This window comes from Mixophyes fleayi, chromosome 2 (genome assembly GCF_038048845.1).
Source record: "Mixophyes fleayi isolate aMixFle1 chromosome 2, aMixFle1.hap1, whole genome shotgun sequence".
NCBI lineage: Eukaryota > Metazoa > Chordata > Amphibia > Anura > Limnodynastidae > Mixophyes > Mixophyes fleayi.
Genome location: NC_134403.1, coordinates 351,676,946 through 351,701,856, shown reverse-complemented (window position 1 = coordinate 351,701,856; position 24,911 = coordinate 351,676,946). Strand labels below are relative to the sequence as shown.

The 24,911-nt window shown below is 41.9% G+C and overlaps 1 protein-coding gene and 1 long non-coding RNA gene across 2 annotated transcripts in view; one reads left to right on the top strand and one right to left on the bottom strand.

Annotated features, from left to right (window-relative positions):
• The window catches only part of LOC142139481 (uncharacterized), a 928,167-nt gene that overhangs the window by 263,193 nt on the left and 640,063 nt on the right, over positions 1–24,911 (top strand). The gene's annotated exons all lie outside the window — the stretch shown is intronic.
• The window catches only part of APP (amyloid beta precursor protein), a 183,888-nt gene that overhangs the window by 17,120 nt on the left and 141,857 nt on the right, over positions 1–24,911 (bottom strand). Inside the window, exons 7-10 of the mRNA XM_075198369.1 lie at positions 22,505–22,672; positions 14,295–14,428; positions 11,847–11,921; positions 5,920–6,078 (exon numbers count right to left, since the gene is read on the bottom strand). Of these exons, the coding sequence (XP_075054470.1) occupies positions 5,920–6,078; positions 11,847–11,921; positions 14,295–14,428; positions 22,505–22,672 (536 nt within the window). The remainder of the gene's footprint in view (positions 1–5,919; positions 6,079–11,846; positions 11,922–14,294; positions 14,429–22,504; positions 22,673–24,911) is intronic.

Below are 24,911 nucleotides of genomic sequence, written 5' to 3'. Positions count from 1 at the left end.
GCCGTGCTACGGACACAACGATGCCAACTGAATCGCCTGCTTAGACTCCAGTTCTTAGATGGAGGCCATTTGGGTCGCTTGATTGTAAGACTTTATGGCCCTATTTGCTGATGATTGTCTATTATTTTTAGCCAAACCTCAGAAACACGACCCCGGGGTATTGGCAGTACTAGAGGAGTTTGGTGTCTTCTTGCACTTTCAGGTAAACACGACTACATGTGAGTTGATGCCACTTTGCCAAGCTGTGGGTATGTGAAGAACCTGGAGAATAGGCCACATGGTTGTATCCACATATATTACACAGAGATAGGCATTTATATGGGCAGGCCCCAGACATCTGTTTATGACCTAAAAATTTACCATGGTCATAGGAACTAAACCGCTTGGGCAACTTCCCATTATTGGTGTCGGGAAGGTGCCACCGGGTAAAAATGGTGACGTTTGTCCCGGCTTCTATCCGCACTCTAAACAATCCAAGTGCTGTTAAAAGACAAAGATATCAAAATAGACCGGTCCTTTACTATGTTCTGCATGGTGGCTCAGTGGTTAACACTTCTACCTCACAGCACTGGGGTCATGGGTTCGATTCCCGACCATGGCCTTATCTGTGTGGAGTTTGTATGTTCTCCCCGTGTTTGCGTGGGTTTCCTCTGGGTGCCCTGGTTTTCGCCCACACTCCAAAAACACACTGGTAGGGTAACTGGATGCTATTAAATTGCCCTAAGTCTCTTTTGCTCTGTGTGTGTGTGTGTGTGTGTGTGTGTGTGTGTGTTAGGGAATTTAGACTGTAAGCTCTAATGGTGCAGGAACTGATGTGAATGAGTTCTCTGTACAGCGCTGTGGAATTAGTGGCGCTGTATAAATTAAATGATGATGACGATGTTGTTCATCTTAGCCCTATCTAAACTAGAGTTACAGAGGAAGAGGGTGCTGGATTCTCCAGTGTAAGAGGATATAACTTGGTGACCTAGAAAGCCTGTGGTCATTGACCGTCATTATACACTGGAAGGTATAACAGCTTCCCAATTATTTAAGGTATAATAATCCTGATTAGAGACATGGTTCTGGCATTATGGCAAATACGCAGGTGATTTAATCTACCATGCACGACTTCCATGTATACGCCAATAGTGAATCATCCACATTTCCCCCAGAGAAATATGCTCAGGTGCTTCCAAGGCTGGAATAGAGGACATCACATAGGTCGCAGACTTAGTACATCAAGGGGAGAGAGGATTTCAAGGAAATATTCCATAGCTAAAGAGCATTTTGTACAATATGTACAGTTCATCACACCCAGGCAGCAAATGTTAGTGACCTCTGGCTCTGAAGCCTCGTTATCTCCAGAGTCAATGAAGGTATTGGCAAAGAGAGGGCAGACTTTGGTGCAGAGGAAATCGTTATTAACGAAACTTGCAGGGATCTGCATTTTAAGGCAAGTCATAGGACCTTTATACATTGGTAAGAAAATCGCCCTCACACTCCCAAATTTTGGGACAAAGTAATTTAGTGTACTGGTGGTCACTAGAGCCTGAGGAAGACTGAGTTGATGTTTTGTTTTATTTAGAATTCCCAGCTGCAAAAGATATAGGGGAAGACTGGTTACATATATATTACACAACCCAGTTATACCCTAAAGCTGGCTGCCTGTAGGTTTGTGTGTCAGGAAAAGGATCCAAACTAAATTAAAGGAATGTAAGTGAAGACTACTATATATAAAATCAATGGCAGCTATATGTAATGTATGATTCTGCAGACGGTTGACTATAATGTGCCGAGAGCACTTGGATATGTAACATGCTGGGCGCACTATGAAGGGGGGGGGGGGGGGGGGGGGGGGTAACAGGATTTAGTGCAAGAGTCTGATTTTTTTATAGTGCCATTGTTGAAGTAAATCCCCTGCACGCTAGCGTGGCAGCCATGTCTGCGGCTCCTCACTGGTGATGGCGATACAGGATTCTAGTGAATTGATCAGCTGCATTCTACTCAATAATGGCTTAGCTCATAACGCGATCTCCATTCAGTGTCTGTGACAACTACACGTTAGTGATAATGTATAAAAGGTACAGGATAAAAGTGTTTTTATGGCAATGGAAAATAAATACCCTTTTCAATATTTTTAAAAAAAATTATAGTGCTAATAGGATTATAATTATATATTTTACAAGTATAAAATTGACAGAGCATTGACATGTGTATATGAAATCCGCATAGTGTTCTGTGTGGGCTTCTTTCAATGTTGCATCTAAAATATTAGGTACAAATGCTACCTTCTAAATAGCTACATTGCCACAATACTCTCCTCCTGTCTATTAATAGACATCCCTCAATGCTTAATAACAGTAATAACACAAGATTCAGGCAGAAAACACTACTGAACACAGATGAATAAGAAGTAGTTTCTATACATCTCAGTATACAAGTCGACATTTCTATTTAATACAAAGGTGAGGGGGTAATCTTGCACATTTACCAAGGCAATTTCCTAAAAACGTGCATTCAATATGTATGCGATACCTCAACAATTATATATTTAAATGAAGAGTTGCCAATTTACGGCAGCACCACAGATAAGAAGAAAAGGAAAGTCAATATAAAAAAAAGGCTTCATCCGATAAAAGCAATGTACTTTTATCGGATGAAGCCTATATAGAAATTGTTGCCATCACAGTTTCCATTAGATTGTATGAACATTAACAGACTTGCTACATCTAAAGAGAAAGCAATTCAATCGTTATGTACTGTAGCAATGTTGAGGAAAATTAGTGACATTTTGTGTAAACAGATTATTTTATTACAGATCTTATATATAAAAATCATTGGTCTGTTTGTTTGTCAAGTTATGCATTTGGACATTCCCCTGCACCAATTGGGAAGAAACCAACGCGCGGTGGTCCAGGTGCTCCTGACCAGGTTTTAGGGGGGTTAGGGTACTGATCGGACCTCCCGTTGGTGTATGCTGGGCAGAACTTTGACCCATGGAGCCTGTGCTGGGCCTTCCACTAGATGGATTTTGATGACATTTAATATAAAAATGACACCGGGCAGCCACCTCATGGGTGTGTTGGAAGAGCTGCTAAGCAGCTAATTATTTTTAAAATGTTGACAGTTACATCCAACTCATTGATAACTTAATAACAGATTTAAACCCGGGCGACGCCGGGTACTTCAGCTAGTTATGAATATAATCTATTATCTGTAATATCTGGAACATTGCAGTACTTTCATTATTGTGATACAAGCAAGTAAATCTCTTCACTAGAGCTCTGCACATTTGTTGCCCTGTACCAATGGCTGCTAAATGGGATGTTTCACATGCAGAAAACCATTCTCTCAGACTACTACATCAATACTGGACCCACAACATACGAGTTATCCCATCTACTCATATATACTGCAGACCTGTGCTGAAGTAGTCAGACTAGCGGGAAGTAGCGCACTGTATTACCCGATCAGCCTGGAGAATTCCCAATTCCAGCATCTTACACTAAAAAAATAAATATAATTTAAAGACCGGACTGAGCCAATAGAGCGGGACTGGCCAACCTTTGGCTCTCCAGGTGCTGTGAAATTACAATCCCCATGCTTTGCCAGGAGATGCTGGGACTTATAGTTATACCATACTTGCCACGCTTATGTTGGTCGGGTCCGGGAGTTCTTGGAGAGCACAAGGGTGTACGGGTGAAGGGGCGGGGCTTTACGGATTGCATCATTTTATCACCACCCCAAGTGATGTAATGCCTGTTTTGGGTCTTTTTACAATAGTAAAAAGACCCCAAACAAGCATTACATCACTGGGGGCAGGACCAAAATGCTGCAAAGCCCCGCCCCCTCCGTCCGTACATGTCGACTCTAATTTAGTGAAGTGGGCAGATGCAGGAGAATCGCCAGCTCTCCCGAGACCTACCCGGATTTCGGAAGTCTCCCGGACATTCCGGGAGAGTTGGCATGTATGCGTTATACAACACCTGAAGAGCACCAGGTTGGCCTGGCCTGCAATAGAGGATAAAGATGTTTCCATTTAAAGCCCTGAGTGAGTGTATACTTGACCTACAGAGTAGAGGAGGGATTCAACGCTCAATGAAATGACCGTTGATGTCTGATAGGATGAGTGCGGCTGTAACAATACTCAGCAGTGTGTTGCCCCTTCCCTGTGCTTTCCTTACAGTGACAGGAGACGGATCAAGGTACAGCTGCAGTGAGCAAACACTGGGGATCCAGGGAGTGATCCCTGCTAAGTACTTGTATGGGTAGAAGAGATTCTGGCAGACTCTCACAAAACAATCCCATTCCTGAACATATCTTCCAGGATGTGAATACAGATTACTTTTGCTGTACGTTTCGGAAATGTTCTTGTTACATTTTCAGTAATGCTGCGTTGCTACATCTAACCTAGATAACATTTCCCTTTCTGAAATTCTTTCCTTGAACTCACTTGCTTTCCCTTTGAAACCAAAATGCTTTGAGTGGTGAAGAGCTGAGTTTTGCAGGAAAGCGAATGAGGAAGCCTGTGCTCTCTGTATCTATCAAATGGCGCCCAAGGTTTATTCGGTAACACCAAACAAACATCATTAAAATATTTTAATTACGCTAATCTCTGACCCGGTTAACATTACTTTCCTTCTCCTTCAATAAATGTGTTTCCTTTGCAGAGTTCACTCAGGTGTTATCCAGCATTTAATCAGTAATGCAAACCGGCCGCTCTTCTAACACACCCGGGTGTAACTAAATAGTACAATCAACATGTGTACGTGACAGCTGCATTATACAGAGGACTGCTGAGGATGCTTGGTCCAAGACCAACATTTCAAAGTATAATGATAAAGATCTTTAACTGGTTTCATTAGATACTATATAGCAGGCTTGGCTAACCTGTGGAAATCCAGGTGTTGTGAAACTACAAGTCCCAGCATGCTTTGCCAATATATACCAGCTTATTGCTGGAAGGGTATGCTGGGACTTGTAGTTTCACAACACCTGGAGGTAAATGTATCAAGCGGAGAGTTTTCCGGCTGGTTTGAAAAGTGGAGATGTTGCCTATAGCAACCAATCAGATTCTAGCTATGATTTTGTAGAATGTACTAAATAAAAGATAGCTAGAATCTGACTGGTGTTTCAAACCCGCCGGAAAACTCTCAGCTTGATACATTTACCCCCAGGTGTTATGAAACTACAAGTCCCAGCATACCCTTCCAGCAATAAGCGGCTATATATTGGCAAAGCATGGTGGGACTTGTAGTTTTACAACAACTGGAGTGCCACAGGTTAGCCAAGGCTGCTATTTAGAGTGAGGTTACTGCCATCAGCTGTCAATCACCACGAGAAAACACTTCAATCAAAAGGACTGTGCCAAACTGCAAAACAAAATAAGACTGGCAGCTGAAAACTGTCAATCAGTGTCCGAAACAAGGTTCAGCTTGCTCTTTATTGCCCCTTATGGGTTGTTTTTGAGCAGTAAGGACTTCAACTAGGAGAAAAGGAAAAAAGTACAATATCCCCAAGGCTCCCTATATGACGTGCGCCCATCAAATGAGGGGTCCAATCACTGATTAGACAGGAGTAGCAGCCATCCAATCAGGTGTCACAGTCCCTCCCTCAATCTGTGCATTCAGACTCTACCAGCAGTCTTGTCATAATCAGCTGCTTTCTGCTTAAATAGTGCAGGTCAGAGGAGAATAACTCCTACCCGTCCGCTACAAAAACGCCCGACTCCTTTGAAGGAAACCCATCATGAATGCAGTGTTTTGTTTTCTGTACTTTTAAATACAGGATATTGTACGATAATTATAAGAGTCAGTATATTCCTGTTGGCATTAATACCCATCAATTACTGTGTGAGAAACAAGTGACTATAACCTTTCCTGTAGTTTATCATATGATGTGATATTAGACGTGTGTGAGAGTGATATGGCGGCTTACCCTTGGTGGATCGGCTTGTAGTGCAGTAATGTAATTCTCCAGAGCGATTCGTCGGCGATCGTTTAGTATGGCTTCAACTCGAACCATGTGGGTCTCCACCAACTTCTGCCTTTCATTAGCAGCCTCCTGTTCCAGTGATTCCACTTTCTCCTGGAAACGCTACATGACACAAATATATATATATATATATATATAAGAACATTTTAAAAAACACGTGCACTAGGCCACCATAAATAGAATTATTTTACTGAAAAAGCAGTAGATAAAAACTTCCAACAGATGTAGTTGATTAAAAAGGATAACGGAGCTTGAACAAGCTTGGAGGGCTGACACTGGTCAATCCTAAGAATAAACAATTAAAGTAAAAGAACTGGGAGGACTAGTTGGGTAAATTGTTCTCTACCTAATGTCATTATTCTAGGTTTTGAATTTAAAAACAAGTTTTTTTGCTGCTCCACATGCAGACTGCAGCCCATATCTACAACCCAGGGCTGTGTAAAACAACTAGGTACACTGACACATGCCTAAGGCAGCACTGTTAAGGAGGCAGCAGACATGATTTTAAGTTCATCTTATCCATTTTATTTCTTTTAATGTTCTGCTTTGCTATTTGCTCTTGATCAAGAACCTATATTGCAGGAGGTATTGGTTAGAGGGTCCTCAGTACGTGGAGCTCAGGAACTTACGGAGGACTCGGTGACAATACCTAAGGCCAGGTCATATATTGTCTCAACCAATTGTAAGCTGACAGCTTAGTAAGCGTTATGCTGTATTTTGAGTTTGGAGTAATTTCGGACTCATATTTCCTTTAGTATATTAAACAGTGACGAAGTAAATACATTTTTGTTGTAATAAAGCAATTTATTATTCAGTTTTGTGATAGCAGTTCTTAGCACAAGGAAATGTATATGCTACACAGTTTTCTGCTATTCTTTTGTGATAGCTGAGGAAATGCTGCACCCCGCAGGGACGCCACCCGCCCCACCCCCCAGGGACGCCACACGCCATCCCCTCTCAGGGACGACACACGCCACCCCCCCTCAGGGACGACACACGCCATCCCCCCTGAGGGACCCCATCCCCCCTCAGGGACGACACACGCCATCCCCCCTGAGGGACCCCATCCCCCCTCAGGGACGACACACGCCATCCCCCCTCAGGGACGACACACGCCATCCCCCCTCAGGGACGACACACGCCATCCCCCCTCAGGGACGACACACGCCATCCCCCCTCAGGGACGACACACGCCATCCCCCCTCAGGGACCCCATACGCCATCCCCCCTCAGGGACCCCATCCCACCTCAGGGACCCCATACCCCATCCCCCCTCAGGGACCCCATACGCCGCCCACCCCCCCCCCCCTTTCAGGGACGTCTTGTTCCACACCCCTCAGGGACGCCACACGCCATCCCCCCTCAGGGACCCCATACGCCGCCCACCATCTCCTTCAGGGACGCCATACGCCACACCCCTCAGGGATGTCATACACATCATTTGCCCTTCTGAGATGCCCCCAGCTATTGTACTGTGCGAGGCTTATCACAACACTTTTAGATGGACAGAAGGACTAAAGAGATCATGGAGAAGAGAAGATAAACAATGGAACTGCACCATCCTAAAAACTAAGTAACACCCTGCAATAAAGATTATTTTTACACATTCAGCCTTTTTTAAATTATCCTTTTTTATTATACACATACAAAAGAAAAAAAAAGTGTTAGCGTCTGTAAAGCAACGGGCATGGTGTATGGTGTTCAAACCTCTTAATCTAATCCATACCTGAACTGCACTTTTTAGCCATGTTGCTATCAGGAAGTATCAGTGATGTAACTATAACATCTCCTTGGAAAAGTACTTCAGGGGTTAAATTCCACCTCCACAGGGAACTCTCAGGAGTTGAGTGAATTAAGCAATCATTGTTATTTCTGTTTGCTCCCAATTGTCCACTAGTGAGCTCTACAGCCAGCCAGGAGCCGGACCCAGCAGGGGGTCACCTGAGGGAAGACACCTGGGGAGGTAGGGGAGGGAGCTGGATAGTGTAAGCATCCCACCAATCGAGACCTTTTACAACTCCCCTGGGCAGGCAATTCCCAAGGTGGGATTAGGAGGTGATAAAAGAGGCTACCCTGCGAGCTAGACATGGGTGTGACTGATTTTGGCCAAGAGGTGATGCTCTGCCAGAGATGGGCTCTGGAACACATCTCACTGGATTTATTTTGAACTGATTTCCTCACTTGTTGGACCTGCTATCATTAAGGAGCCGTGCTGTATTTAATCCTGTTCTGCAGAATAAATCATCCTTCTATTTTTCCTCTAATACCGTGTCTGAGTGATTTGGGAATCACGTATCTTCACAGTGTCCCTTTAAAGACGAACTGTCACTTATATAAAAGATTTTTATACTAAGGTGCCCGTCCTCCTGGCTGGACCCCCCGGCGGCGCTTCATTCAGCCATCTCTTCCCTGGTTCTGCACGTCCGGTAAAACAGTATGGGCAAATCAATTTCTCCCCCCCCCCCCCCGTATCCCGCCTCCCATCCCCTCCTCTTCCGGAAGATCCTAGGTTAAATCAGAACAGGATAAAAACACAAGAAAACAGAAGCACAGCCACATCCCTGACGAAGTCTAAGGACGAAACGCGTTGGCCATAACGACACCCCGCACAAGACTCTCTGCACACTCAACTCTGCCCCTGGAAAACATCACTCGCAAACTCTCCAGGATCTGAAGCAGAAACAGAAGAACAAGTATCGGAACAACCTGCAGTGGAACGCAGAGTGCGCTCCAACAACACCGGAAGTCCGGCGGAAGCACCTCAGGTGAACTAGCAGCACCCGCTCGGCCCCAGTCAAGCCACCGCTCGGTACACGCTACAAATCAGCTCTTACTGATAGCGCCAAACGGAAAACCAGAGAAAACGGCTGACGAACATCCAACTGCTCTTATAAGAGCTACCTAAGCAAAAAGTTAAATACTTATATATCTCGCTACACACCCATAATCCATAACACTTAGTTTATATAACCTTGCACACAACATCTGCCCAACACTTTAAAAGCACACCTCAGCACATAATAACTAACAATTAGAGGCAATCATAACACTAAGTGCCTCTATTTACAGCTCTAGCCAACCAAGAGCTCTTAACACCCCTACAGATACACTAATCACACCCCACACAGAAGGTACCAATCCACCCCAATATACATTGCAAAAAGCTATAAAACAACACCAGCAAAAGAGCTATAACATTTAAAGCCCCACAAGTATATTGGTGGTACCACATCTACTGTGTTCCCAACACACCACCTCTACCTCCCCCCTCCCCCCCCCTCTCCCTCTCTTCTTTTTCATTTTTTTTCGTTTTTCTTTTCTTTTCTCTCCCCAGGTTGCGCCACGGCGAATTCGGAAACCGGAACATCCGAAGAATCCGTAACGGCAGCACCGATCCCAAAGACACTTCCGTCAAGTGCAGACGCCCAAGGTAAGCTCACCACAAAGAGACCCTACCACCTGATCCCAAATCAATTTTGTTCACCAGCTTTAAATGGCGGCAGAGGCTGGGTACTTGTGATTGCTCCCGTTTCTGGACGGGTCTGTAAGAGGAACGGAGAGATCCCTCGAGAAACCGGCTGCATTCAGGAGTAAAATCTATACCTAGCTGGAAATGCAGCTTTAAACCACTTGTGTTAATTATTATGCTCGGCAGTATACTAAATTTTCTTTTGTGCACATGATAATCACCCTTTGACCTCATTTCCACAGCCCTTCAGAATCATTCTCGCACTGCAAATTCTATCAATAAAATGTAATCTCTGTGATTTGTATTGGAATACATTTCACTTGATTATGATTATTCTAGCATGTTACTGTTTTAAATGACAGAAAGAAGTTGTTGCATTTACTTAAACGTACCAATTATTAGTGTAATCCCAGGAGCGCCATCAATGTGTGTGTCATTTATCATTACTGTTTCCAGCAAATGACTCCTGCCCATTAATAAAACAGATGAAGCCAAGCAGAGGAGTACAATTGCCTATTAACCCTACTGTAATATATAGTTGGTCTCCATGGCAGCAGTGGAACATAGACTTGAGGCTTAATTTAAAGTGTAAAGGAGATGTTTCTTCCATGACCAAAACAAAGCAAGTCATCATCTTAAGTTCCTGGCGTCCAAAAACACATACAGTATGTTTTGACCGCTAGCCAGGAATACAGAGTAGGCAGCCAGATATGTTGATACAAAATCAGACCTAGTCTGCTACCGACTCTCTCAGACTCTTATTTGGGAATTATAGTTTGCATTTGATTTTATGGCAATATAAAATTCCAAAAAACGCGTTTTCCTGTCACGCGGGAAAGTGCTTCAGATCACTGTGTAGCGTTGTAGCTCACGTGATACGAGAAACGCGTGTCCCCGTTTATTATTTCCACTATCTGGCCTCAGAATGCTGTACTTTCTAGTTGGAAAAGGTCAGGGTTCAAAAAAGCCCATGTGTCACCAGCCATATTGTCTTTATTACATGTCTTTTATAATGTCTAACAACCGGGGGGGGGGGGGGGGTTTCAATTAGCCGTGAAGTGTCTCACGAACGTTCCGGAGACACTTTGTGTCGGAGATTTTGACAAAAATCTCCGTTCATTTTTTCTCGAACCTCTAAGCAGAGATTTCTAACGTAACTGCTGGCAATGTGCACGGAGCGATGACTGCGTGCCACATCACCGTCAACCGAATTCCCCCTATAGCGTCAACAAAGCTGCTGATTGCAGAGAAATGGTCTTCACAGTCTACACTATCGTTGTACAGGTTTATGGCACCCGAGACTGTAACCAACAAGATTTGTTTTATACTTATTAAGTCAGGAAGCCTGCTAGGGTACTTGCAAGTGTCTATGTGTAGCGGCATAGTGTTGGCCTGGAAAATTAATGCTCCTGCAGAAATTCTACCTATAGGGGCCCTTTGCCCAGTCCCATAACATATGAAGTTATTTTAGGAAAGTGGTGTCTAATCACTGGTTTTAGGCTTGAAGATGCAATAATAATAATAATTTTATGATAGCATAGCAGTGAGGCTCCTCATATATGGGTCATTCTGGTACATCCTTGTAGCTCGAGTCCCCAGTCCAGAAACCACATATATTAACACCTCAGCCTAAACATCCTTTTGCAGTGTCAGTCTAATTATATCGTCAAGTCTTATATTGCCTAGAAGTGATTATCTGAAAATCAGTTTGCCAGGAAGATTCCATTTACCTGTAATAGTCACCAATACACACTGGAAGCAGCTAATTTTTGGGCTGATCCATATTCATGAGGATGCAGCATTAATTCAATGATAACTGGTGACATCACTGAGACCGTTTTCCTAGTGAATGGGTGGGCTGAATAAAGCTTGCAGGTGACACTGTGCCTAGTGAATGGGTGGGCTGAATATAGCTTGCAGGTGACACTGTGTCTAGTGAATGGGTGGGCTGAAAATAGCTTGCAGGTGACACTGTGCCTAGTGAATGGGTAGGCTGAATGTAGCTTGCACCTGACACTGTGTCTAGTGAGTGTGGGGACTGAATATAGCTTGCAGGAGACAGTGCCTAGTGGATGGGTGGGCTGAATATAGCTTACAGGAGACAGTGCCTAGTGAATGGGTAGGCTGAATGTAGCTTGCACCTGACACTGTGTCTAGTGAGTGTGGGGACTGAATATAGCTTGCAGGAGACAGTGCCTAGTGAATGGGTGGGCAGAATATAGCTTACAGGAGACACTGTGTTTAGTGAATGGGTGGGCTGAATATAGCTTGCAGGTGACACTGTGTCTAGTGAATGGGTGGGCTGAATATAGCTTGCAGGTGACATGTCCGCTACAATCTCTGTCCTGTCCATGTCTAGCAAGAGTCTACTTATCACATATTGTGTACGCCAGTCTGTTACCTCTATCACGGCCTTCTTGTCGGCCTTTGGAAGGTTCTTGGCTTGGCGTTCGGCTTCTTCCCATTCTTTCATCACCTGTGAAAACAAATATGAACTTTCCTGAGACCGCAATGTAAGCCAGGAGGAAATAGACTGTGCTACTCGGAATCAATAAAGATTAAACTAGGCTGACTGGACTGTTATAGTGCAGGGGAGGAACATGTGTATATTATAGAATATAACTAATCAGATCCCAAACTTCACATTTCTCTCAGATTCCAAAACTGATTTTTAACTGGAAAAGAAAGCTTTAGAAATAAAAAAAGAAACCAATGCATGTGAATCTGGCAATAAGGGTCATTGACGAAGTACAAAAAGTGTAAACTTGCAACGTTCTTTGTGTGCAAGTACTCGTTCAACCTACGCATTTCACGGTCCTTGGAACTCTCCACAGAACATCGTAACTCTCCACAGAACATCAATCTGTCTCTAGTTTTGTAGCCACACTTGAAAACGCGCTAGATGGAAAGAGTAAAACTTCACTCCAGAGGGCGATCTGCTAACACCTTAGGATAACTGCTTTCATTCATTTACAAAAACAGAGTGAGGGAACATATCCCTATCTTTATTACAGGTGTCACATATGTGTGTTTGAAGGTTTTTATTAAACACACACCGCCATTTCGCTCCACAAATCCCTGCGCTTTTCCATAAAAACAGACGCAACGGCATAAAAGAAGGCAGGTGATGTCACAAAAGAGCATTCGCACTGCAGTTATACACTTCTGCAGTTCATACATTAACCTCAGTGTTACTCAATATAACAATGATCTTAAACCAGTTATAGGAAATCTGATACATTTCAGTGGTCCCACGGATGGCCCACTAATCTTGAAAATGGCCTCACATTACCTTTAATCTCAGCAATAAGTTAGAACAATACATTTAATCAAAGAAATAGATACCTTCTTTAATTAATCTGTAAATGACAGGCACAGATGCATATTGTGTACAACTCTTATCAATCTTTTGAGAGCTAGAATACCAGACTAAGGGTTAAGAATTTTCAAACATATAAAGGAAAAGTAGGTGTTGTCCGTAACAACCAACCAGATTCTAGCTCACATTTATCTACTACAATGTAGAACATGCTACAATCTGATTAATTGCTTTGGGCAACACCTCCACTTTTCCTATTTAAGAGGATTGATAACTCTAGCTCTTAGGCAGATTCCCACATCCACATTTTACTGATCATGGGTAAAATGACTGTCGTGCAAACATAGGTCAAGCGTGCTATTTGTCCATATAATATGAATTTATCAGAGATGACAACCACACGCAATATCAGTAAATGTGATGTCTGATTTGAGAATAACTATCAGGTTTTCCAGGCTTAGAAAGCACACACTGAAGATTCATAAAGCTGTGATCAATTCCTACACAACACTATGCAGCTTTGTGTTCATTGCGTCTCTTATTTAGGAATCAGGACACTCTGTTCTTGAGAAGTGTTACTTACCCCCTGGTTATCTGTGAAAGCAGCCGCTTTATAAATAGTCCTAAGAGTACAACACATTTGTCTGCAATTTCTAAAGGGAAAGTTTAACATAAGACCACGAGCTGCAGTAACGAAAATGCAACGGACTTATATTTAGCAAAAGCATAGATATGCTGTATCTGCAGGAACCCAGGTACACTGCAGTCCGTGCCGACACAGCCTTAATCCGCTCATAGTGCAGGGTAGCTACACCTGCATTTCCAGCAGTACCAGCTGCATCTATACAAGTTACTTTAAGGAGTAAATAACTGAAGCAAAAACTGTTTGCTATGAGTAACAAACCCTAAATGACCCTTGAGTGTTTTATTACAATAAGGTGGGGTCCATGATTGTACAGAAGTACCCTTTAAATGCAAATATTTATATATGCTGCAGCTGTAGAGAGCAATCTGTTATGTGTGGGATAGTCTGACTATGAGCTGCTAGCACTCTATGGGCCCCACAATCATCAGACTAGACTAGAGTGGGGTAGTTACTGTATGGGCCCCACAATCATCAGCTGAGGTATAGATGGAGCAGTTAGTGTATGGGCAACAGAATAATCAGCCTATAGCGTACAATCTGGCAGTTACTGTATGGTCCTCACAATCATCAGCTGAGGTATAGTTGGAACAGTTACTGTATGGGCCCCACAATAATCAGCCTATAACCTACAATGTGGCAGTTACTGTATGGGCCACACAATCATCAGTCTATAGCCTAGAATGTGGTAGTTATTGTATGGGCCCCACAATAATCAGCCTATAGCCTACAATGTGGCAGTTATTGTATGGGCCTCACAATCGCCAGCTAAAAATCATGTTTTCCTAATTTGCAAATACTGTAAAATTTGATTAGTCACCTTAAAAGTTAGGTACCCAACAGGAAAATGTCAGAGTCATAGGACAGATTTGGCTAGAAGACCTTACCTCGGACATCCGCTCTCTGTGCTTGCCTTCCAGTCGTTCTTTGGCTTTCTGGAATCGATCATGCTCGTTCTCATCATTCGGGTTTTCCAGATACTTGTCAACAGCATCGGGTGTGCTGGCAGCGGTGGTGGGAACTAGAGAACGGGATTAGGGGGGGAAACAGTAGTTGGTAGACATATATACAACAAAATAATCTTCAACATTCCAAGACAAACGTGATCCCAGCAGCTTAATATTGTGGTAGAAAGTTTGTTTGCAACGGTCAGTGAGAAACTAATCAGAATAGGGATTACTAGACACAAACAAGAGCATGTGAGGAATCCACGAAGGTAGCTTGGACTTACTATATATCTATAACTAAACACATGGGGGTAAATGTATCAAGCTGAGAGTTTTCCGACGGGTTTGAAAACTGGAGATGTTGCCTAGAGCAACCAATCAGATTCTAGCTGTTATTATGTAGAATGTACTAAATAAATGATAGCTAGAATCTCTCAGCTTGATACATTTACCCCATGAAGTTTTATTTTGAAATTAAACATGGTTTGCAGTTAGCGTGTTTCAGAACAGTGAAATTATCTTACTATTGAAAAGATTGATAGCGTTCAGAGAAACATTTTTGGGGTTGGAAATTGTACGATGTACTGGAAGATGACAAGGTAAGAGTCACAGATTCTACAGCCCACTTCAACAGCTAATTGAAATAACGCCTAAGGCATTACAGCAGGTAGTGCAATAGGCAGAGAGAGGGGCAAAGTTTTAGAACTTATTTGATCAAAAATGCTTTTATAGGTTTATAGTATTTGAGTTGCTGGCCTACATGTTACATATTTCTCATTTAAAGCTTCAGCAGCTCTCTTTGGTACAAGTATGATTATATATGTGATTGTATATATGCCCACATCTAGTAGATTGTAAGCACTAGTAGACAGAGTACATAACCTGTCTCAGCTTGTATTATTATTCTTTATTTATAAAGCACTGACATATTATGCAGCGCTGTACCCTGAGGTGATCATGACACCAATAGATAATATCCAAGGATATGAAACAAAACGTAAAGATGGTCTTTTCCAAGTGAGCTTACAATCTAAGATGTGCGGATATAACTGATACATGACGCCGTAGAACCACAAGTGTAGCTGTTGATGGGGAATGTCTGTGGTTGCTGAAAGGCAGAAACATTGTCAGCCACCAATATTAATGACAGGCATTCATGTGCTGTCTCCGATGTGGGAAGTCTACTATGTAGTAGAATGTGACAGTTTTACAATGAAGGCAGTAGAAGTGGGGGTATGGAATACCAGGTATACTCCCAGACTTCCACCGCTATCTGTGTGTGTGTGTGTGTGGTGTGCGTGTGCGTGTCTGTATGTCTGCATGTATATATATATATGTATATATATGTATATATATGTATATATATATATATATATATATATATATATATATATATATATATATATATATATATATATATATATATATATATATATATATCTCTATCATACACATACATACCATACATATACACACACACATGCTGTATATATAATATGTGTGTGTGTCTGTATATATATCATACATATACCATACTTGCCAACCCTCCCGAAATGTCCGCAAGACTCCCGAAATGTAGGACTCCCGGGAGAGCAGGCAAGTCTCCCCCATCCAGCAATTCCCTGGCCTAAACAACGCGATTTGCGGTGAATCACGTTATTTTGGCCCCACCCCCCACAACAAAATGGTATTTTTGTTGCAGGAGGCGGGACCAAAATGACGCGATTGACCGTGCCCCACGCCCTCCCGCCGCCCTGTAGTCACGCCCCTCTCCTGGACTGCACTGCCTGAAAGTAGGCAAGTATGACAAATACACACATGCTGTATCTAATATATAAATGTCTAGTGGCGTGTGTTAGTCTGTCTGTCTCTGTGTGTGTGGAAAAAATAAAACCAAGCTGCAGCGCCACCTGCTGGGCGGAGTTATACACTGACCTACTAAATTCTTAGTGTGTGTGGGAAAAAAAATTCAGAAAGGGCTGAAATTTGGTATACTAAGATGTTTTTAATTTGTTCATTTAATTTGTTAATTGTTAAAAGTGTTTATAAAGATTTAAAAAAAATATATATATATTTCTTGAAGGAGAAGTGACAGTTGGGAGTGGTTGGTGGTTGCCGGGGGTGACAGTGGTTGGTGGTTGCAGGGGGTGACAGTGGTTGGTGGTTGCCGGGGGTGACAGTGGGGAGTGGTTGGTGGTTGAGGCCTGGGCTATGGCCCAAATGCATGACAAGAACCTTTTTAACACATTAAGTAGCTTGATTTGACTAGAATGCATGAGTATCATGCACGGGTTAACTTGTATATAATATGTGTTTGACAAACATATTCTCCTGAAACAATTGGCATTGCAGCACACACTGTACTTTCTCTGGATCACTGCAGGTCAGCAGAAAGTACAACATAAAATCCCTCATGGTGCGCTGTTTATTATGTCTGAGATCTCCTCCACCTGCTGGAACACCATAATATTTGCTGCTGTGATTCTTCTGACTTTGATCTTTACACTGTTGCAGAAACACTTGTCCAAATCTCTCCCTTTACACTGTAGACAAATCTATCCCGAATATAAAATACACTTTTTTTTTTTATTTTTATTAAAAAGGGATGAAATAAAGTGTTTTCCACCTACAGATGACTTTGATTTAACGGCTTCTCTACGTCTCTCTGCAACTTTAACTGAATACAAAGAGTGGGCTGTTTGCTACATTTCCACAGTAAGCCAAGTGTCTGTAATTCTTTCTTAACAATGTGTTTTTCCGTCTGTTGTGTGATGCATTTCTTCAGGGCAGCCGAGGTACAGAAATCATTACCGCTCAATGTATTACTACAGCTGAGTGTACCAGAAGGGAGATACATTGTGCCGCAGGCAAGCAGCACTGTAAATGTATATTAACGGAAGGAAAATAACATGTAGCATTTTGTTTCCTACACTGTCTGTGATTGGGGAAGGAGGGGGGGGGGGGGGGGAGCTGACGCTATACGAGTAATTGGTGCAACAGAGCTCCACAGAAATCCTCTAATATATGTACTCAATGACTGATTACATATATCTGTTGTATGACTGGAATGTACTGTTTTACAGAACACTATCTGAAAGAACAGACATACACTGTATGGAAAAAAGTATTTGGCCACACCTGTTAATTATTGAATTGAGGTGTTTCAATCAGACCCGTTGCAAGAGGTGTATAGCATTAAGCACCTAGCCATGTAGTCTCCATTTATAAGCATTTGTGATACAAAATGGGTTGTTCTGAAGAGCTCAGTGACTTCAAGCGTGGTACTGTGGTAGGATGCCACCTTTATAATAAGACGGTTTGTGAAATTTCATCCCTGCTGGATATTCCACGGTCAACTGTAAGTGATATTATTAGAAAGTGGAAGCGTTTAGGAACAACAGCAACTCAGCCACGAAGCGGAAGACCACGTAAAATCACAGAGCGGGTCAATGACAGCGCGCATGGTGCGTAAAAGTCGCCAATGCTCTACTGATTCCATAGCTGAAGAGTTCCGAACATCCACTGGGATTAATGTAAGCACAAAAACTGTGTGGCGGGAGCTTGATGGAATGGGTTTCCATGGCTGAGCAACTGTATGCAAGCCTCACATCCCCAAGAACAATGCCAAGCGGTGGATGGAGTGGTGTAAAGCACACTAATACTGGACTGTGGAGCAGTGGAAATGTGTTCTGTGGAGTGATGAATCACGTCTCTGTTTGACAGTCAGCTGGGCGAGTCTGGGTTTGGCGGATCGCGGGAGAACTTTACCTCTCTGACTGCATTATGGGGCTGTTTTTCAGGATATAGGCTAGGACCCTTATTGCCCTTCACTGGGGATCTTAATGCTTCAGCATACCAAGTCATTCTGGACAATGCTGTACTTCCACCTTTGTGGCAACAGTCTGGGGAAGGCCCTTTTCTATTCCAACACACAAAGCAAGGACTACAAAGACATAGTTTGATTAGTTCAGTGTGGAAGAACTTGACTGGCCCGCACAGAGCCCTGACCTTAACACCATGGATCACCTGTGGGATGAACTGGAACGGAGATTCCGAGCCAGACCTTCTCGTCCAACATCAGTTCCTGACCTCATAAATGCTCTACAGAATGAATGGGCACAAATTCCCACAGAAACACTCCAACATCTTGTGGAAAGCCTTCCAAGAAGAGTGGAAGCTGTTATCACTGCAAAAGGGGGACCAACTCCATATTAAAGTATATGTATTTGAATACAATGTCTTAACAGTCCCTGTTGGTGTAATGGTCAAGCGTCCGAATACTTTTGTCCATATAGTGTATCTTAAAAATTTGCAAAATACCCTATTTTTTACTAAAATAATACATTTGTGAAACCCGTATAACTGGGCTTTTCAATACAGATACGATGAATTACCACTGAGCTCTGTAAAGATGAACCTCCTAATATCTGCAGTAAAATATATTAGGAAGTTATTGCATTTATTCCTAAATTAAGAAACAAGAACAAACTTCAAGTATATTTTCATAAATGGTATTGTAATTACAACTTGTAACAATACAGCCTGATGATACAAATCTTGCATTACTTGATCTTTCTGAGCAGTTAAAATGGGATATATCTACGTCATCCTGTACACCAGACCAGCATAGGCGAGCAGAAAAGCAGCAAATATTAGGTGTAGGAAGAGAACAGTTATATTCGCTATACAATAGAGGGGAATGCAGAACAACCATGGTCCTTAAATTCAACAAAAGATTGATAAGGTTATCTGGAAATTATACAATCTTGGCACATAAATAATTTCACACAATCTGCGCTTTTCCTTGAAGCTTCTTGAATGTAAAATTTATCTTCCCCGATTTCAGAAAGCTGTATTAGAAGGTTAAACTCCTGCATTCTTAAGTACAGTCACACACCGTCTAATGCTAGACCCCCACCCTTCTTATTACCACTAAATGAATCTCTTCAGTATGAACATTACAACACAGGTTAATACTCAATTTCGATCTCTTCCGTCAGCACAACGCTCAAACACGTACAACAACAAAACCCTCACCAACTAACTTCATTTATTGATAACCTGTTAATAATTCATCCATAATATTGTTTCCATTCCTTATACTGAGCCAGTTAATGATGTTCTTTTTAATCGACCTGTTAATATGCTTGCAGAACACATAGCAGTATTGATCGCTGTGATGAAAAATAACAAACCACAACAAGATAATAAACTACAAATATCCCCAATAGTCACAAATTTAGGGAAACAAAAAGGGCATGAAAGGAACAACTGGTGATGCAGCTTTAGGTTATTAGCGTCTTTTCAGCATATCCAGGGCTTGGCGTGGGAGGATCCGGGGTAACCTCATTTGATCTTTTTTCCATGTAATTTTGAGACATTTTATTAATATATGAATATGTCATGCAATAGGTTTTCTTTTTATAAATAGGCAGGGCAAAATAACTTCTATCATTCCTGGACAATAAAAAAAAACATTTCCTTCTAAATAGAATATTCATATAAGAGTCCAGGGTCTGTCTGGTTGATGGCCCAATCACCCTAAAATAATGCTTCGCAGCCCCTGTTGCCAACCTATCTCATGCCCAAATAAGACTGTATATTAATGGAGTAGAATATCTCCTAAAAATTAACTGGTATCCCCTACCACCAAGTAGCAGAACCAGGGAGCCAGTATGACCTTTGCTGTCAAACTTCAGTGCAGCTTCTACTACAGCCGGCACAGAGCTGCAGTTCCATCCAATCAGCGAGCATCTACTACAGACACTGGCGGCACAGAGCTGCAGTTCCATCCAATCAGCGAGCTTCTACTACAGACACTGGCGGCACAGAGCTGCAGTTCCATCCAATCAGCGAGCTTCTAATACAGATGCTGGCGGCACAGAGCTGCAGTTCCATCCAATCAGCTTCCGAGTAAGAAGCCACAACCGCGCTCTTTGGATTTTAATTCTCGGAGGTTGTCCACGCCAGCAGGATTGAGCGCTCTTGAACTGCAGCGGGCTGCAGGCATGGGACAAATGCAGTTTTGCTATTGTGGGGAGGGGAGATAGTAGGTGAGGAATACTTTTTTGGTTGGAATCATCCTTTAAAGGGGTTTCTAATCTTTTTAATTTATCAATACTGTAATTTCCTAATTCTATTACTTTTCCAGGGGTCTCACCTCTTCTTTTTGACCTTTACCAAATATGGTTGGCAGTGGTCCTAGCTAAATTGAAATACAGGGATCCTGCGCAATAGAACAAGGAATCCCCACCAACGAAATATAACTGAGATGGGAAGGTATCTGAAAAAATAAATACAAAATGTGGAAAAAGCTCTATTGGTTAATTAATTACACAAATATTGTAATCTTTTTGGAAACAAGAGTCCTGGGAAGAAATAGGGCAAACAACTGCTAAGATAAGAAAGTCTAGAATTCAGTGAAAATAAGTCCATTAAGGCTGGGTACACAGTACAGTGTCTTCAGCTGATTATCGGGCCAATCACCAAAACCCGTGTTCGGCCCGATACCACATTAGTGTGTACGCTCCAACGAGGATAGTTCCTAAGCACATAATATCATTGATTTTTAAACCGGACTATAAATATTGCTCATCGATGTTGTTCCAATCCTGCAGTGTGTATACACTGAAGATCAGGATCTCCGTAGAGTTTACACAGTCAGGATCTTTTCAGTTGATGGTTACGACAAATGAAGAGCACAGATGTGAAGGTAAATTGTGCAAAACCCGTATAGTGTGTACACATGAATTGGCTGATCGGGACTTTTTTTTCCAGCCGTTGGTAAAACCGTTATAGTTAACACATCGGGAGAAAATTTCTGTAGTATGTACCCTGCCTAACAGGTATACATCACATGTTTTATATTGTTGTTTGTTTTGTGTGTCTCTATAAGCTGTTCTAACAGTCTTATTGTTGTTGTGTATTCAGTTTTATATATTGTAAAATCCCTCGTTTATAGTGCTGTAATTTAAAAAATTATTTTTCTTAATTGTGCTTCGTACAGGGGGATGTAAGTGCTAGCCATAACTGTGCTACATCCCTCTGTGCAGACTGCGAACCAATGGAGGGGTTCCTGATCGCCTCCCCTTAGCCTTCGCTCAGTCATACTTTTGGAGCTCTAGCTTAGCATTGTGGCCAATGGCTGCATATCACCCCTCCAATAATCTCAGACCGGCCCCCAACTATCATCATCATCAACATTTATTTATATAGCGCCAGCAAATTCTGTAGCGCTTATCTCAAAGGCAGTTGTATTGTGAGACTTTTATCATACATGAACACCATTAACAGTAGAGCTTTGTAAACCTTTCAACAAATACATTTGTAAAAACAGAGTAAAAAACAAAACAAATCAGAGTACATTGGTAAGACCCAAAGGCATTATGAGACAAAAAGACAAAACCAATGTCTCTCTGATGAATGGTAGACCAACCAATAACACCTTTAAGTCAAACAGCATCCTGCAACATCAATATTTTTCAATATTCATCTCTTAATATTTGCATTACATGGATACAAATGAGGAATTACAGGGCTAGTGAGCTTTTCATTCTACCGAGAGACATTCACAGGATTTCAGCGGGCTGAGTATTTGTTTGGTACCTAAATGATTAATACTCGCTAAACCAAGAAATGTTAACACATTTCTGACAGCACTAGTCAAATATGAATTTGTTGTAATATACATACTATTATTTTTACAATACCGTTTCCCGGCACAGAAGCAACCTGGCTTCAACCACAAAATATATGAAGTTCATCTTTGCATTTATCAACTTAATTAGCTTACCAAGTGCATCTTCATAAATCTGTGCACACAATCTCTTCCGCTGGAACAATAATTATCTTACAGAAGACAAACTACCGAAAAATATTCAGCTTTAATAGAGTCCCAAAAGCAGACAGTGTTAGTCCGTCATAGTACACAGCGGACACGTTAGTCAAAACACAGAATGCGGACTAGCTGTTTATCATGCTTCCACACAAAGCCGTTAATAGACAACACACGTTAGGACAGAAGCGGTTAACATGGGGGATTGGAGTGGTTAGTTACAGCGCAGGCCCATTCTCAAGTATCAGGAAGTAACAGGTTGTAAGGAGCAGGGCCTGTGGCGACAGGATGCCACAAGCTGGAGAGGTCCACTTACTGACGTTGCCACAGACGGCCAGGCAGTAGTCCTCTGAATCAAAGTTGTTCCGGTTTCCGCCACAGCCACCGTAAATGAACTGTACGCATTTCCTTTCCGTGACATCATAGAACCAGCGAGCGATCATTGCTCGACAAGGACCAGTCGCAGCTTCCTCAGAGCACACCTCTAGTTATAAGATGTGGAGGAACCACATTTAGCATGAAAACAGTACGGTCTGCAAGTACTTCTAGAATATATCATCTAATGTACCGACATTGACTATTCATAGACCAACCTACCATTTCCTAGGTGTATCCCCTATTTCATAGTAACATTACATTTGTAATAAAACCAGAGCAGCTGTCTGTCAAGCCTATTTAGGGCACATTTGGGTGTGGCTCACAAGCCTGCCCTTGCTAGATGTAAACCCCTATACCTGGGAGGTAAGTGCATCTGATTTTAACTACATTTTAATGGTGTTTAAAGCATATAGGTCAGTGTAGGACCTGCATATAATGAGGTGCCCTTGACGTTGGGATGCAGGCTTAAATGTTTTGATCAAAATATGAACTAATACCTCATGGTTTCATTTTGCAAGGCACACACAGATATGTGTGAAGGATAAGCGCTGACAACTGTCTTTTTGTTTTGCATTACATTTGTAATGGTAATTCACTTTGATTAAACCATTTTTTCCATATTTCCAAAAATGTGTTTCAGTAGAATTACATGATTTACAGCATTTGAGGGATTCAAGCAAATCAAGTCACTTGAATCACTGTACTTCCGTGCAAATGACACGAAGACAACGTAATGGAACTCTGGTGCCCCATGTGTTGAATGATCCTACACAGGCTTCTCAGCGCGGTCTACAAAGTGCTGGATACCTGGATTTCCCATTGGCTGTGCATGTTTAGAATCCATACCTCTGGCACTATAAGACCCTGCTGGGAGGTGTAGATGGGATGGTGCCCCAAGGTTTGGTTGCCTGGGCAGTAAGGTTCTGTATAAAAAGTCCCAGGTTACTTTTAAATCATATGAAAAAAAGTACTGATAGAAACATTCTGCGAGTACAAATACGACAAAGGAATCTGATATCTTCCAAGTTTACCTTTCAGCAAGCACAGGGAACTTCCTAGCTAAGCAGCACTGATCCCAATGTTCTTTTTAACAGCTTCAGCTCAGAACACAACTTTATTCAGATGTTTTATTCATTCATTGTCTATCAGCGGCCCCTATATCAGTCCTTTTTGGCTCTACAAGGGCCAGATTTGAGGTATCTATCTTTGTTAGCACAAGTGGCCGATAAAAATGAACCAATGACATGTTTCACTTCCTAAGGTTATATACCTAAAATGTGCACAATGGTTTTTTTTTTTGGGTGAGGAATACTGCAGGGCATGAAATTATCCGTTTGCTTTTTTTTAGTGAATTGAACACAGCAGTATTGAGTGATGGAAGAAGGTAAGTTCAGTACCTTCCATTATATAGGTAGTGGACTGTGTGGCTTGTAAAGTATTCTAGGGCAGGAATTGTATACTGTGCACTTGGTAATTATATCTATGTGTAGAAATGTATGCTGGTCGGAATATAGGGCAGATTTTGAGAATGCAAAGTGCATCTCTTTTTCAAAGTGCAAAGTAATTCTTGTTTACGAACCAGACTCACTTTAACCCTATGCTGAAAGAAAGGTTGCATTTAAAACATGTTTGCTAAGATGCCAATTTTTTTCTTGAGAGTTAAAACTAATATTATATTATAAACAACATCATTCAAAAAAAATGATCGCTTAAACTGCAAACGTTTAGACAACATGTTTTCAATGCAATTTTCTCTCCGTACAGGGTTAAAGTGAGGCTGGTTTATTAACAAGAATTATTTTCAGTTTATTTTTTTTTATGTTTTACATCCTTATCTGCAGAGAACCTACATATAATTACTTACACTTCTACGTATTTAAAATTATTGACATCAGTGGAAGCGGACAGAAATGACAGTGTACCTGTCTACACGAAGGTAGGTTACTATGTGTGGGCTGAACGAACATTCATGAGAATGCAGCCTAACAATCTGTGAGCTCCAAATGAAGTCGCTGAGGCTGCCATTTTGTGGGTTGAACTTGTGAGAATATATATTTTCATTTTTTCGTCATCAGTGGAAACTGTCACATAGAAAATAAAGTGTACCAATTGTCTGCACATAATGGAGGTTGCCATGTTGAGGACTATATTGATAAGAATGCAGCGTATACCTTCATTAGGAACTAGTGTTAACACTGATTAACGCATAACAAACAGCCTCATGATGCCTCAGGATTGTCACTTGTTTCTAGTTCATATAAATCATACTTGCCCAACTCTCCCAGAATTTCGAGGAGTTCTCTTGGACTCACGGATGATTAGGCAATCTCCTGGGATTCATGATA